This window comes from Amborella trichopoda, chromosome 1 (assembly GCF_054954075.1).
Source record: "Amborella trichopoda isolate Santa Cruz 75 chromosome 1, AtrichopodaSantaCruz75HAP2 v2.0, whole genome shotgun sequence".
In the NCBI taxonomy this organism is placed as follows: Eukaryota; Viridiplantae; Streptophyta; class Magnoliopsida; order Amborellales; family Amborellaceae; genus Amborella; species Amborella trichopoda.
Window position 1 is genome coordinate 56,220,364 of NC_142336.1, and position 14,927 is coordinate 56,235,290.

Genomic DNA, 14,927 nt, shown 5'->3' on the forward strand with positions numbered 1-14,927 from the left:
ATTTTTTATTGGATGAGTGGAAAAAATGTATCTTATAACATATTATATAGACTGTCAATTTCCAAGATTTCATAATTTGATATAAAAAGAGATTTGCATACCGGATTTTCGGCACTTGAACAACATCTCTCCACCTCATTATGGGGTGAGCCATGGTTTAAGGCACCAACCTTACCGAAACCTCACCCAATCAAAAAATAATTAAAAAAAAAAAGAGGTAAATTTTGGTTTTCTCATTCACCATTTTTAGTATTTTTTTTCAGCTACATGTCAGCTTAATCCAATGAAAAACAACTAAAATCTAAATAGACTGTATGCTCTCAGAAAGGTCAAACTCAAGTACGCAAAATATGAAGGTTAAAGAACTAATTTTAAATTTAGAAAATAAAATTGGATTTTCCTGTTAACTTTATTAAACATTTAATTTGAGCTCGTCATCAATGTTTTTCAATTCACCTGGTTTGTAAGAGGGAATTCTAGGAGTTCAATTTGAAGCTTGTACTCATGTAAACCAAGCTCATCTGCCCTACAAAGCATCCAGAAATGGATCTGAATGCACCATTAAACTACATCAAGTTTTGCAGAACAGGCCTTGGTTCCGCCTTAGTAGAATCATGAACCCCACACCACAATTCTTTCTTCATTTTCTAGTGCAATACAATTTTGAATATACAGCAAGATAGGCAGAAAATATAGTGGAGAGAGAGAGAGAGTCAATTGCTTAGGTTGATTACTTTGGATTAGTGTTTTAAGCCACTTGGATCAGGACCGGCCAGGGTCCGGAGCCAAAGTCTGGCACTCGGCTCAGTGGAGTCCGAGTCTTCACGGATTATATAAGAAACCTAACAAATAAAATCTTGGTAGCCAGCAAGACTTGGCCATGAAGGCAACAAAGAATGGACATAGACTAAATGTACATCCGGGTTCAGATTTTTCGTTTTTTTTTGGGGGGGGGGGGGGGGGGGGATTGTAATTACATAGATAGAATGCAGATCTTCCTGTTTTCTGTTAGTTCCCAGTCAATACTTTTGCTAGCTCACCCCCTGGTTTTTATAATCTTCTAAGTCCAATTCTTCCTTGGGTTGAAAGATCGGAAGCCCTTGGTCACAAGCCTTGTCAGCAACCTCAGTTTCCTCAAACTCCAAATCCATCCAATTTGAAGTTTCACCATGGTCTTGAAATCCAACAAGCCAATCACTCATTTGGTTTAACTCCATTTCTGTAGTGGGTCTGTAGCTTCTCAGAGGTGATTTGATATTATTCAATTGGAGATTATAATGAACAGAGACCAGGTCAGCCAACCTTTGTTGTTCTATTCTGTTCCTTTTCCCTGAATGCAATTGCCTCATCAAACTCCAGTCAAGCTTGCATTTAGAGGTTGTACAAGTTTGGCTCAGTATACGAATTGCAACTCTTTGCAAGTTTGGGCAGTGCCCCCCGCATGATGACCACCACTCAGCTGCATTCGCAATTCAGTTGAAAACATGAGCGACAGATCAGAAAACCAAGTACAAAAAGATGAAGGAATGTCATAGGTTAAGTACACTACAATCCAAACTCATTTTCCTTTAAAATCCGAACTTGGAGAAACCAGAGTCCAATTTGGAGAGACGGAGGTAATGGGACCCACTAGATCAAGACGTGACCAATGCAGGGTCCCACTCTGTCTATCACCACCCATCAATTATATGGATGGTGATGACCCGATGGACTATGAGTTTTCCTTAGTTCATTGGATTATAGTATTCTTCCTATACAACCTGATTTTGTCTTTCTTTTTTTTAGGGAAAAAAAAGGAGTTTTTTTTTTCACCAAACCTGGGAGACACTCATTCCTCTGACTAATAACCATCCCCTCTGCAAAGCCATCCTTGGCTGCTTTGTATTCCTCAAGCTGTTGGAGTACCATGTCTTGTAAGTGAAGATCCATAATCATCTGATCGATGCATTCAATGAGACCACTGGAAACTTCTGCATCACTAAAGAAATCCACTGAATAGAAGTATATCGGGTTTAGGACATAACCAGCTGCATGAAGAGGGCTATGGAGCTTCTTGTTCCATATGTCATCTACAAGTTTCCAAAATGGTAGGTATTGCACTTCATCATTTCCAAAATTCCTTCTCATAGTCTCTTTTGCCTGATCCATGGCCTCATAAATGTAGCCCATCGAAGGTTTATCATCTAACGAGTTCAAAACTTGAATAAGTGGAACTGTAGCCTTTAAAACCAGTTCTGCTCTTTCCCAGAATTTGAGATCCCAAATCAAATTTGCTATTTCAATTCCCTCAGTTCGAGATGCCCAAATAGATGTCTTCCATGTAGATGAATTAAACATGTTCCTTAGGTTCTCTTTCTCGGAGACAATACTTTGCAACGTAAGAAAGCAACCAACAATCCCTGTTTTGGCAGGTTGAACCAATTCCCGCCCTTTCGTATGCAATCTTGTCATTTTCAAAACTTGAGCTTTGTTATAAATAAACCTTGTTATTGACTTTGCGTCATCCAATAGCACCTTCACATCATTCATTTTACCTATCTCCTCTAACATGAGACTCATGCAATGTGCTGAACATTGGCTCCAAAAGATACCCGTATATTTCTCCAACAATTTTCGGCCCGCGTCCTTCATATGGACAAATTCACTATTAGCGACTACTTGTACCACATTTTCAATTCCAACCTCCTCAATGACTCTCTCAATTAAATTACATAAACTGTTTGAGTCTTCAATGAACTCTGATGCATCAATAGATTTGAGATATATGGCACCTTTGGGGCAGTCAACAACAAAGTTTAGGAAAGTTCGTCCCTCTTCATCGGTCCAAGTATCGCATAATACACTACACCCTGTCGTTGCCCATGAACATCTCACCTCTTTCAAACGCTCATTAACTTCTCTCACTTCTTCCTTTAGGATCCAACCTCTTAATTCGCTGGCGCTTGGGCTCTTGAATCCAAAACCACAGCTAATTATGGCATCTATCATGCTCTGGAAGGCAGGAGACTCAGAAGCACTTATTTCAACACCGGACTCAAAGAAAAATCTACCAATGGACCTACAAGCATGCCTCCATTTGTCATCCGAACCTTGTAGAGCGAGAGAAACAGGATTAAAAATTTCCATCTTCCTCTTGAGTTTATTCTCTATGTCTACCTTCCCCTTCTTGTTAGTAGTTGATTTAGTGGCTTTGGATTCCTCAGACTTTGATTGAAGTTTATCGTATAACTTGCGTAAATCCCTGCTCCATGGAAAATTTTGGTCTTCCGGCCCAATCTCACTGGTCAATCTTTGTCTCAACCTTTCAAGTATAGAAGTTTCCATCAGTGTTTTCACTTGTAAAGGAACTCTTTCACAAGGCATCACATCTCCACGTATACATGCGAGGTGATACTTGAGACGATTAGTACCAGTCACCCCTTTGCCGCAATAGTTGCACTTGACCTTACGATTCTTTCCACCAAGAAGAGTGCAATGGTCCCAAGCTATATCTGGAACCTTATTAACTGACATCCTTGACCAGAAAATTACTATTTTTCGACCGAGAGAGGGAAGCGGCAGGGCACTGCCTCTGAGGAAAATTCTTAAGCAATATTCATATGTAGAAGCTAGTAACTCCTTGAGAAGCTATGAGGGGTGCCTTGAAGATAACGCAACTAATTTTGTTCTTTGATGTGTTCTAACTGAACAAAGAAGAGGGGAAGCAATGTAAGAGGAGTTTTAAGGCATTCAATTCACTTTTGAGTTTCAAACTTTAAATCTAAAGTAATGAGCAAGCAAAAAGAGAGAAGATAAAATATCATAGCAAATGTGGTTTTTCCAAAATGATACTCTGTTCATGGTCATTCTGCTGATAGTGAAAAGGTGGCAATACCATTCTCCAAATTTAGTTGTTCAAGAACCTGCAACCCAACTCGGTACAGAATTCCAATAACGACTGGTTCTACTTCTAACCACTGTTCTGGGACTCGACCGAGAGTACTCGGGTAAAACTCAAGGTTATATAAGAAATAGAAAAATATAAAAATTATGTTAAATTGTGTATGTAACTTTAATGTTTCTGATTTTGATTTGTGAGTGTTCCTTGTCCTATTTTTATATTTCGCTCTTTTTTTAGATTTTTTGTAAGTTATCCAACTATAAATCAATTTTCCAGATCCATGTTTTGTATAATTTTTTTTTTCATCTTATTTAGACTTTTGATGTTGCTTTTAGCTTCCTTTGATTTTTACTTTTCATTTTATTTTGAACAATTTTTCAGTTTTTTGTCTTTGTAGGGGTGTTTTTTTTTGCCCCATGACTCACCCGAGTTACTCGCCTCAGGCAGCGCCCAAGTTCGGGGCCTGAGCCGAGTTGATGAACATTGTTTCCAACAGAAACCCAAGAAATCAAACACTCAGGATGAGACCTAAATACTGAAAATGACATGAATCTCTCTCTCTCTCTCTCTCTTAGAAAATACCCAAGGAAAACATAGTATCATCCTTTTACAAGAACACTGAAGAAACAGAATGGTGAGATCACATAAGCAGCCAAATAGTGAGATCACATAAGCAGCCATTAAAAGCCTAATTGTAATTCACCCAAAAAAAGGCCTATCTACCATGTATGATGACTTCTTGCACATGGTTATCATCCACCAATAATAATACCAATTTGACATGGAATGAGTGGAAATGATTGTGACCTCTATGTACGACAGATAAATGATTTCTTTACTGAAAATCCTTTTTTCTTTTCTTGAACATTACCAAAATAAAAAAATCCCTTTTTTTATGGTATCCTTTTTCTTATACTCACAAATAAATGCATTGGGCCCATCTCTAACTTGAAAATAAATAAAAAAAATAGAAATAGAAGTTATACTACAAAAACCATACAAGCCTCTCTCTCTCTCTCTCTCTCTCTCTCTCTCTCTCTCTCTCTCTCTCTCTCTCTCTCTCTCTCTCTCTCAAATTCCTGGAACTGGAACATTGAAACATATACTCTGAAACATATTCTTATTCTTGGCATATTGAAACATATAATCTGAGACATACATACTTTTTTTTGACAAATATGCTGTGATACACTTTTTCACTCCATTTTAAGAAAGGGGAGTTTGTACTGCTTGAATGGTTCAGATGCAATGTTCCTCTGCTTCATATGAGAAAACTAAAAGAAAAAACAAAAAGGAAGAAACCTTAAAATGTAGAACCACATCATGTCTAGGACCCCAAAGGATCACCATTAAAGTTCATGAAATTTCTATGTAATGAAACTTGAACATAGCAACATGGCATTTATGTGAATCTACACAAGAAAACCAAAAAAAATTACCTTGCGATTGAATCATGATCTAATAATATTCATTACTCTTGTCAAAAAAAAAAGTACTTTGCGTTTGAAGCTAGAGAGAGAATCAAAATCATACCTTTTGTGGGGCTAGTCAGAGAGAAAAGAGTTGTCTTGGCCCCAAATCATACTTTTAGAGAGGGGCGTCCTGAATTTGAGATTGAAGAATGAGAGAGAAAAAGTTATGAGAAAACCCACAAAAATTAACATGCATGGAAATGGGGTTGAGAGAGAGAAATAGAAGAAAACCCACAAAAAATAGCACGCATGGAAATGAAGGCAGAGAGAAAATGGTGTAGCATAATCAGTCTTCAATGGCAGGGGCTGTTCTGGAATTTGGAAAGTCAATCTCTCTCACTACTTGTGACTGATGAAGTGTCAAATGTCGAGAGAAGAACTAGAAGTGGTACGTTTCACGCTGATGATGAAGGCGCTGATTTATGCACCCATATTATTGCTAATCCACCTATATTTTGTTGGAAATTAAAAAAATAAAAATATGAGTGCCCCCTTTGGCATAATAAAAAAAAAAGTAATGATCCGATACTCTCCTAATACTTAGGATCTTAAAAGACCTCTGTAACCTTTTTTTTTTTTTTTTTTTAGAGATCCGTATTAAATTCAATGATAATTTTTTAGAATTTTAGGTGTAGTAGATATCTTTTGGTGCAGAGGATACCTTTCATATGAGAAAACTAAAAAAAAAAGTTTATATAAAGTTCCAACTTTAAAATGTAGAACTACAGAAGCACTTCAAAAATACATTGAAAATTATTATTTGAATGTTGAATGTTGAAAAACTCTCTAATTGCGCATCTCGATATCAGGATGTACGATTATTAAATAAATAGTACATTTTACAACACATTATCTAAACCATCCATTTTTTTAATTTTCATAAGTTTATAGATCTACTTTGATTTTAATCATTTTTTTAGTTTAAAATTTTACAATTAGATATGAAAATAGATTTTAAGATATCTTAAGAATATTTTACATCAAAATAATATGTTATGATCAAATTTGAATGTGCTCCTTAATTGAATTGTTTAAAGTTGCAACCTTATGAAAACCACACCCTAAAAATATTGATATAATTAGTAACTAATAGCTAAGCTTGCCTTTTTATTTATGTTACACTTCAGAAAATGACATCCAAACACCACGACATGTACATGCCATATATAAGTATCTATATAAATATGTATATCTATATATACATATATTAAAATCTCATATCTATATTTATACATACAATAATTCATGTCATACAATAATAGTAAAACATCCAAAAAGTTGAAATAAATAAATAAACAATAAAAAAAAAAATATTTTGTGAATCTAAATTTTATTCATCAAAATTTATTATAGAAGCTGTATGATAACAATATGGAACAATGTTATAGAGTATTAGCTAACCATTAATTCAAAATATAGCACCCTAATTGTGTAACTATTGAAAATAGGCACATTGCATTCATCTAAAATCGAATGGTCATCCTACTCGCACCTTCAATAAAACAATCCCTTTTTGATAGTGATTCATTAGAAATCATGTTTTCAATGTCAATTCATGGAGGTCCATCTATGTTGTCTTAATCCTAAATCCCAATGCCTATATAGACCTGATTTATAATTATCTTGCCTCCTTGTGAGCAATTTTAAATTGCTATTAACGTGTACAAGGTCGTGTGCTCATTGTGGTAGCAATCGACTGCGTTTCACTTAATGGATAAAGAAGAATGCACTCTATTTTCTCTCAAGAGGGAACCGGTTGCAGTAACCTACATAGAAATTTATTTATATAAGTAAAAAGCATACATGTAATTTACATATTTGAAATATATGATTATTGAATCACTCCAATTAAAAAATAAAAAATGTTTATATAGAGCCGAGACTTTACACAATCAAACTAGAGCCAACTAGAGCCAACCTCAAAAAGTTCACTAGAAGAAGTTGTTTTGATGCCTAAACATCCTCAAATTGATCATCTTGACATCAAGATGCATGGGTATAAAAAAATATGGATTTCAAACTTTAGAAGTAGTGCATCTTGAAGCACATTTTTTTACCATCAATTTTCTAGATTTTCAAGTTTTATATATCTGCTCAATCTACACTATTTTTTAAGCTTTAAATTTTATAACTAAAGATGAAAATATATTTTAAGGCTATAACAAAGATTTCCAATATTGAAACCGCATTTTTTGACATTATTTGAAAGTGTGTTTTACTTTGATTGTTTAGAGCCTCCCTCGGCTCTTTAAAAATTGCACCCATTAAAAAATTACATATCGACAAGCTTTGCAAGCATTGGGTATTGTGATCCGCAATTACTCTACCAATTACTCCACCAAATCAAGGGCGGGGTCTGACATCTTTCTCTTTGATTTATCAGTGGTCCACACGACTTGGAGAAGGAGAAACCATTGTTCCACAACTTACAAAGAGAAAAACTAATTGGAGAAGGATAAACCTATAAAGCTTCATGGTATTTGAAAAAATGAATTGTATTTCTTATTTATAGTACCAATAACTTATAGAAAATTTAACAAATGCAAATATTTTTTAAATTTTTATACTAAACAACTTATTTTATTTTAAAATACTTGTTACTTTTAAAATAAAATGCTCTTAATAAAAATTAAGCTTCTAAAAAACAAGACGTCACTTTCAAAAAACAAAATATGTTTAAAAAAGGGACAATGTAGTGGACATTTAAATAAAAGTGGCATGTACATGTCCAAGAGTGTTGACATATGTGTCGGTGTCCGTTCTTCACATAATTATATCCTAAGATACACGTGTCTATGTTGCATAGCCCTTTATTAACCCGCCAAGGGCACGACTACAGTGCTACAGGGCTGGAAACAAGAGCCCCTTGGCTTTGGCTAAGTTCAGGCCTAAAGTAGGCCAGTCCTAGCCAAGCCGATGATCCGAGAATATATATTTTATATTTATGTAGCATATTTGTATTTTAATTTTGTATTTAAGAGAAATTTACACTAATATCTGTGTAAATTGTCCGTACTTAAGACATAAAGTTGTTTCAAATATCAACATAGGACCTTCAACATTCAATGTTGCTTTTTGTTCCGAAATCAATTTTGGACCGAACAGGTTCTGAAGGTGACAACTTTAGATATTGGAAGTCCAAAATAAGATTATAAAAAAAAAAAATTGAAAGCCTGAACTTTCAACATATAGAGTACAACAATTTCAGAAAAATAAAAAAGAAGGCTATAAATGTCAAATCAAAGATTGGAATAAAATCTCTATAATAACAACAATTTCGAAGGATATCAGTCCCTACAAATATTCATTATGGATTTATTTAACATATGTTTCATATATGCATATACTAGGACCCAAGCCTAGTGCAGCCCGGCCCAATGCATTTTTATAGCCGGGTCCTACATGGGCTGCAATTACTTAGATTCAGGGTTGGGCTTAGGCCCAGCCAGATTTCCAAACCCGAGCCGGGTCGAGACATCCCGAACTTAAATCCGACTGAGCTCAGGCCAAAAACACAGAAATTTACCTCCCCCCCCTGTCTCTCTCTCTAAATCGAAACAAGTGAAGATAGGAGTACGGTTTTTGAAGTCCACAAAGGAGCGGTGCTTTTTAGAGTCCTGTGTCTAACTTCTTTTTCTATAATTTCTCAAATCTTGTTCTCTTTAAATTTATTATTTATTATTTAATCTAATGATAAAGTTCTCTATGAAAAGTTAGTATCTTCTTTTAAAGATTTATTGCATTTTCTATCAACATTTGTCTTAATAGGATATTAGAGAAAATAAATGGAAAGAGAAAACTATAAATATTTAATAAATATTAAAAAATATTTATATTTAAGATATTAAATAGGCTTCATCGAAGTCTATCAAGGACAAATAGGAATTACTATTGAAGTAGGAATGTACATCAAAGCAACTGCCTACGAATTTTGATTAAATAAAATATCAATTTTAACATTTATTTCTTATTTTAAATAATATAAAATAGTTGAAACCTAAAGGTAAAATTAAGTAAAGTAAATTGATTAAAATTAGATGGAAATTAATTATGTATAAGAATAATACCAAAAGTTGCTCAAAAATAAATAAAAATAAAAATATATTAATGATTTTTAAATTAAGTACCAAATATATTTTATTATCTGACCTCTCAAGGCATAGTGCAAAACACATGCCATAAGCTGATTGTCAAAAAATAAAAATAAAAAAATTTCACAACGCTAGGACTATAGTAGTATGTGTGATTGTAACTACACCTTAAATGCCTATCTTGGAGATAGATTAGGGACCCAAAATTATGCAAATCCATCCTCATGAACCATCATTGGCTTAGCTAAGTTGCATATTCAATATCTCATCCAATCTCAATAGGAATTTTGCCACATTATTTAAGTCTTGTTTGGTTAATGCGGACTCAATCCATCATTTGTTGGAATGGGTGATCAAGTCGAGATCTTAAAATGATGGATCAGAAGTTGAGAGAGGAGCCAAGATTGAGTAATTTTAAGGTTTCAAGTCTGTTTTTTTTTTTTGGGGATCACTATTTTGAATAAGGTTTTCAAATGGATCTGCCCAATCAACTTGAATCTGGTTGGGGTATGGACTTGAAGTCCCTATCCAATGGGTTAGGTTTGGGTCAAGAAAATCTATATCTGAGTAGGGCCAAGTTCAAACTCGACCTAGTTGGGTCAGATCCGAGTCTAAGTTTCAATTAAACCTGGGTCGACTGAGCGACTCTCTGAGCGGATCAGGTTTGGAACAAATGCAAGTCCACCATTGACCAGAAAGTCGGGTCGGATTGAAAAACTTATACCCCAAGTGCGTCTAAGCTTAATCGGATTGGGTCAAACCAGCCAGTCTCAGCAAGAAGGATATGCAAAGTATGGAACCCGTGATCAACATTTTCCATATATATTATGCACCATTTCAATCTTGTCACCCGCTATTCAGAAATCACACCCATCTATAAAATCACCTATTTTGGGGATTTTTACTATATATTGAATAGTGAGATGTGGACTAAAGTTTCCCAAGGTAAATTTCACAAAACTCCCATTTTGTAATCTCGCAATAGGTGCTCTACCTTAAAATATCGCTCAAAGGGTTTTACTTTAGTTGAATCATTTGTCCCTACCATTTGTTAAGCTATGAGGCAAAGAAAGAGGCCACATTTACAAAGAGTGATCTAGGTCTAAAACCTTAGAAAAGTACTGTGAGCCCATGTTCCTTGATTGAATTCCTAGTTGAGCTCAAACTAAGAAGTCGCAGCTATCTGCGATCAAAATCGCAGACTCTTGCTATCTATGATCAAAAGTTGTAAGGCTTTCTCCAACTGCAATCAAGTTCACCTTTTGCTGTCAAAACTTGAGTGGTAATCTCTACTATCTACTTTCAACTTCAGAGAGGCCAAGAGGATTTGCAATCCGAATCTACTAAGCCTTGCTATCTGTAGTTGCCAGGAACTGAGTTATCACTTACACTTTGTAGCGTCTTAACACTGCGGTCAAACCTCATAAGAGAGTAATGAATCACAGTGGAGCGCACTCAGGAATCTTGATGGTGGACCAAAGTTTAAGTTAGGAGGTCATCTCTAGTCAAAACTTCAAATCAATTTGTTGGGAGATCACATAGATAAACCAATGTTTGAGCAGGGACTTCAACCTATTGTGAAACACTAATAAGCCAAATACTCGGCCTCTTGCACTCTTTTCTTCAGCTCAAATAATCAATAGGAACTAGTTTACGAGTTAATTGTTATGAGTGTGCTCCAAGATGACTCAGAGGCACATTGGTTGGTTTTCGAAGTTGCATATTCTAAGAGAATACTTATTGAAAAGGATTCTTCTCAGTTGCCACAGTTTGTTTTAGGGTGTCGAATGATAAGGAACACGTTTTATTGAGAAACATGAGGAACTGACAAAGAAACTCATGAAGCTCTATTGACTATAGTCAAATTTCATAGGCAGGTTAGCCAAGTCCAATTTTTAAAAAGTTTCCCCCTTTTGATAAAATTGTCGGGTTTGGTGATAGCCAAATCACCACACTCACATTTACTTCTAAAGATTAAGGTATTATTGTAAAAAGAAAATGGTCTTTCTTGATAAGTAAGAAAGTGATGTCTATACAAGAGAATTAAGAAAGACAATACTCATCATTTTGAGACACACCCCTGTGGAGGTTATAGGAATAGATCTCCAAAGAAGAGATGGGTCTTCAAGAGAGAGAGACATTACCTCTTAGATAGAGGCAATATTTCCATGAAGTTTTGGGTTGATTTAATTTCCATTCTAGAGAGAAAAAGTATTTTGGTTGCTCTCGAAATTATCTTTCCAGTAGTGGTATTGTTGTGGAAAAGAAGATATAGATCGACGGTGTTGCTCGATTGGGAGAGCGGGTTTTGACGGGAAGATTAGTAGGGGGTTTTTACCGATGTTTAAAGAGAGACATATCTCTCGTAACCAAAAACTGTAATCTTCGTTGTGATAATAGATTTTTAGTTGCCGAGGTCGTGGATGCAGCCATACAGGGTGAACCACGTAAATCATGTAGGGTTGTAGTGTGTTTTTTATGTTTACATTATTTCTTGCACCCGATTTATAGTTGTATTCATCTACTTCGCATTTAACCAATCATGTACACAATCTTGGGTCGGATCCCGGTATTTGAGATTCCCAATTCCGTAAGCTAGGAGTTCCTGACAACTCTATAAAAATTTATCTTTATCCTTCAATTACATATCAAAGGATATATGTAGAAGAGAGATCCTTCAATTGAGATCTACTATTTCTGACTGGAAGAAGGTGAATATTAGCTAAAAGTACTTACAAAATTACTGAAGTTGTAGAGTGATTGAGAGTCAGCTACTACAATTTTGGGCTCATTCATACTATGTCCAAAGTGAATGAACTTCCCACATGTCAGCGATCAAGTGATCTGCGGTGAAAGATGAGGTTTTGATGCATTATTTGTGCTTGAGACCTCTTCTGCCATCAAAACAAAGTTATCTCCAATCAAAATATTTGGGATTCAAAACAGTTTCATTCTCTCTAACTGAAACTCAATCGACAACACGATTTAAAGTTGATACGAAACACCTTTAAAACCAACGCCAAACATAAGGAAAGTCCTGCAAAATTACTCTTGGACATCAGATTTCATGGCTTTGCAAAAGACAATCTCGAACCCGGTCTTCATCACTGAAGAAACCAAACACAATTAGAACTCCCATGTGCTTCCAACATTTACTCTCTATATTTGGGACATATCAAATAACCCACCGAATTTTGATCATGTGAACCTGTTGTAAAATATGCCAAATTTTGAATTTCGGGTTCATTGTATCCTCTTGCCTTCGTTTTCATTTTTCAATAAGTCAATTCCCTATTGATTGAGAAGCAAGTTGAAGATAGAGGAAAGTCGTCTTTATGAAATAAATGGGCAATTTGGGCAAAGGATGTGTGGTTATTAAGCAAACATAAGAGAAATATAGAATTTAGTTTTGCATTCCCATATATAGCTCAATAAAGGACATTAAAGTTCTACCCAAAAAAAAATAAAGAAAAAAAATCATACTCTAAAAACGTATATTACAGGTAACCTATTGCTTCTATCAATGGGGAACATTTCTATATGCCATTAGGTGCAGGGAAATCATATACACCGCACCTCTCCTAGCCGTCCGATCTAATTTCCGAACTAATTAGGCTTAAACAATATTTTATTTTCTACTTTTTTATACAAACATATTGACACCAAATTTAAGGTGTCCCACCCTCTTATCGGGATGCACCTAAAAAAATTAAATTATAGAATAAAATGACCGAACTATTCTTGAAAGTTTCAAGAGTAGTTTTGTTTTTTTATTTGATAGGAATGTTTTTTTGAAAAAAAAAAATTTTCTTAAGTTGCTCTCCTATGAAATGACACGATGCCATGCCCCAATTTGGTTTTAATATGATTTGTAAAAAAAAATTAAAAATAAATTAATTTGAATCATCAAGATCAAACGGTCAAGATTTACTTATGACATTGTGATTGAAGTTATCTTGGCCACCTGTTCAGATCGGATAGATGAGAGAGGGGCGTATACGAATTTCCTATACAAAATAATATATTAGAAAGGCTGCCCTTTATCAATAGTTTGGAGAATAATGATTGACTTTTGATTATCTCGTGTAAACACTCCGATTAACCACCACTATCTGCAATTGGGGTATCGGTGCTCACGTTTTACCACAAATTTTTTTATAAAAATATGAACAAAAGACCAATTATTTAGCACATTATCCATTCTCAACAATTATGATCATGCATTTTTCAAGTCGAGTTTTGAAATAAAATAGAGAAGGGGCGTGGTTTGTATAGGGTGTCAACCTTATTCTATTGACAGGTGCACCTCAAAACGATGCCAAAAATGCAATTTCGGTGCCGTAAAGCCTTACGATGATATGAAATCTGTTGTTGCCCCCAATTACAAAATTTAAAATTCTAGAAATAGTGATGATCAAGCAGATATATACATACTTGAAAATCTTGAAAATGGACGGTCCAGATAATGTATTAGAAGATGAATTACTTTTAGGACTTGAAACCCTTTTTTTTATATGTCTATGAAATTCGAGGTCAAGATTATCGATTCGTGGTTTTTCCATCATAAAAACAATCTTGTCTAGTTTGTTTTTTAGGTGCACCTTACCCATACAGTATAAGGTTGACACTTTTTATAAATATTTGCGCATTTCTCTTTACATATAGGAAAATTGTTTCATGCAGGATGGACCTCATTTCTACAATATACAATCCTAAGGTATAAAGCATTCATATTAAAGATGGATGCAAACAGGTGGTCCATCTAAAAACAGTTGAAACCAACAATCCAAATATTTTCTTCATAAAATCATTATTTTTATTTTAAAATTTTATTTATTTATTTTTATTAATGATCGACGTGTTAGAGATGACATGTGCTTAAAAATTGGGTCCAAAAATCCATTTTAAAAATATATTTTAAGAGTCTTCTAAATGGACTCATAGAAACCATGTCCTTACATATAACATACACTCTCTTCGTACGACATGCTATCTTTAAAAATTAGAGGGATAATGATAACTTCGTCGTGCATGGATTTTTTTTTTTGGGAAAGGTTTCTATGCTTTCCCTACAGCATAGAAGTTCTATCCTCCCCCTACCATCCATCCATCCAATTTTGGTCAAGAGAGCCACTCACTGTTTGATCTTAGATCCAACGTCTCAAAGTATTTTATTTTTAGTTTTTTTTATACAAATTGTATGAATATGAAACTCGGTAAGTGCTATATTATCAATGGATCACACCTATAAAAAATATTAAAAATAATTTTTTGATAAAATATAATGACTAAAATACCCCTTGAAACTTTTAAGATAATTTAGTCATTTTATTTTATTAAAAATATTTTTTTATATATATTTTTTACTAGTGCGAGTTTAATAAAGGAATGGACATCCAAAATTTAATATCAAAATAGTTTATAGAAAAAAATTAAAAATAAAATAATATATAGACTTGACATTGTAATTGGGACAATCTTAGC

General features: G+C 34.4%; 1 protein-coding gene across 3 annotated transcripts; it reads right to left on the reverse strand.

Moving 5' to 3' along the window:
• Window positions 1-881: 881 nt before the first annotated feature.
• On the reverse strand, window positions 882-12,551 carry LOC18440820 (uncharacterized). Of its 3 annotated transcripts, none has more exons than XM_088846796.1 (4): window positions 12,180-12,551; window positions 5,414-5,482; window positions 1,818-3,683; window positions 882-1,459 (listed from the first exon to the last, which is right to left on the reverse strand). In XM_088846796.1, the coding sequence occupies exons 3-4, from the start codon at window positions 3,511-3,513 to the stop codon at window positions 1,032-1,034; spliced, it is 2,124 nt and encodes a 707-aa protein (XP_088702922.1). In that variant the 5' UTR covers window positions 3,514-3,683; window positions 5,414-5,482; window positions 12,180-12,551; the 3' UTR covers window positions 882-1,031. The 3 variants fall into 3 exon arrangements, with proteins under 3 accessions (XP_088702922.1, XP_088702919.1, XP_088702930.1); XM_088846793.1 differs by lacking the exon at window positions 12,180-12,551 and adding an exon at window positions 5,588-5,830; XM_088846804.1 differs by lacking the exons at window positions 5,414-5,482; window positions 12,180-12,551 and adding an exon at window positions 5,044-5,154.
• Between the last annotated feature and the right edge of the window lie 2,376 nt (window positions 12,552-14,927).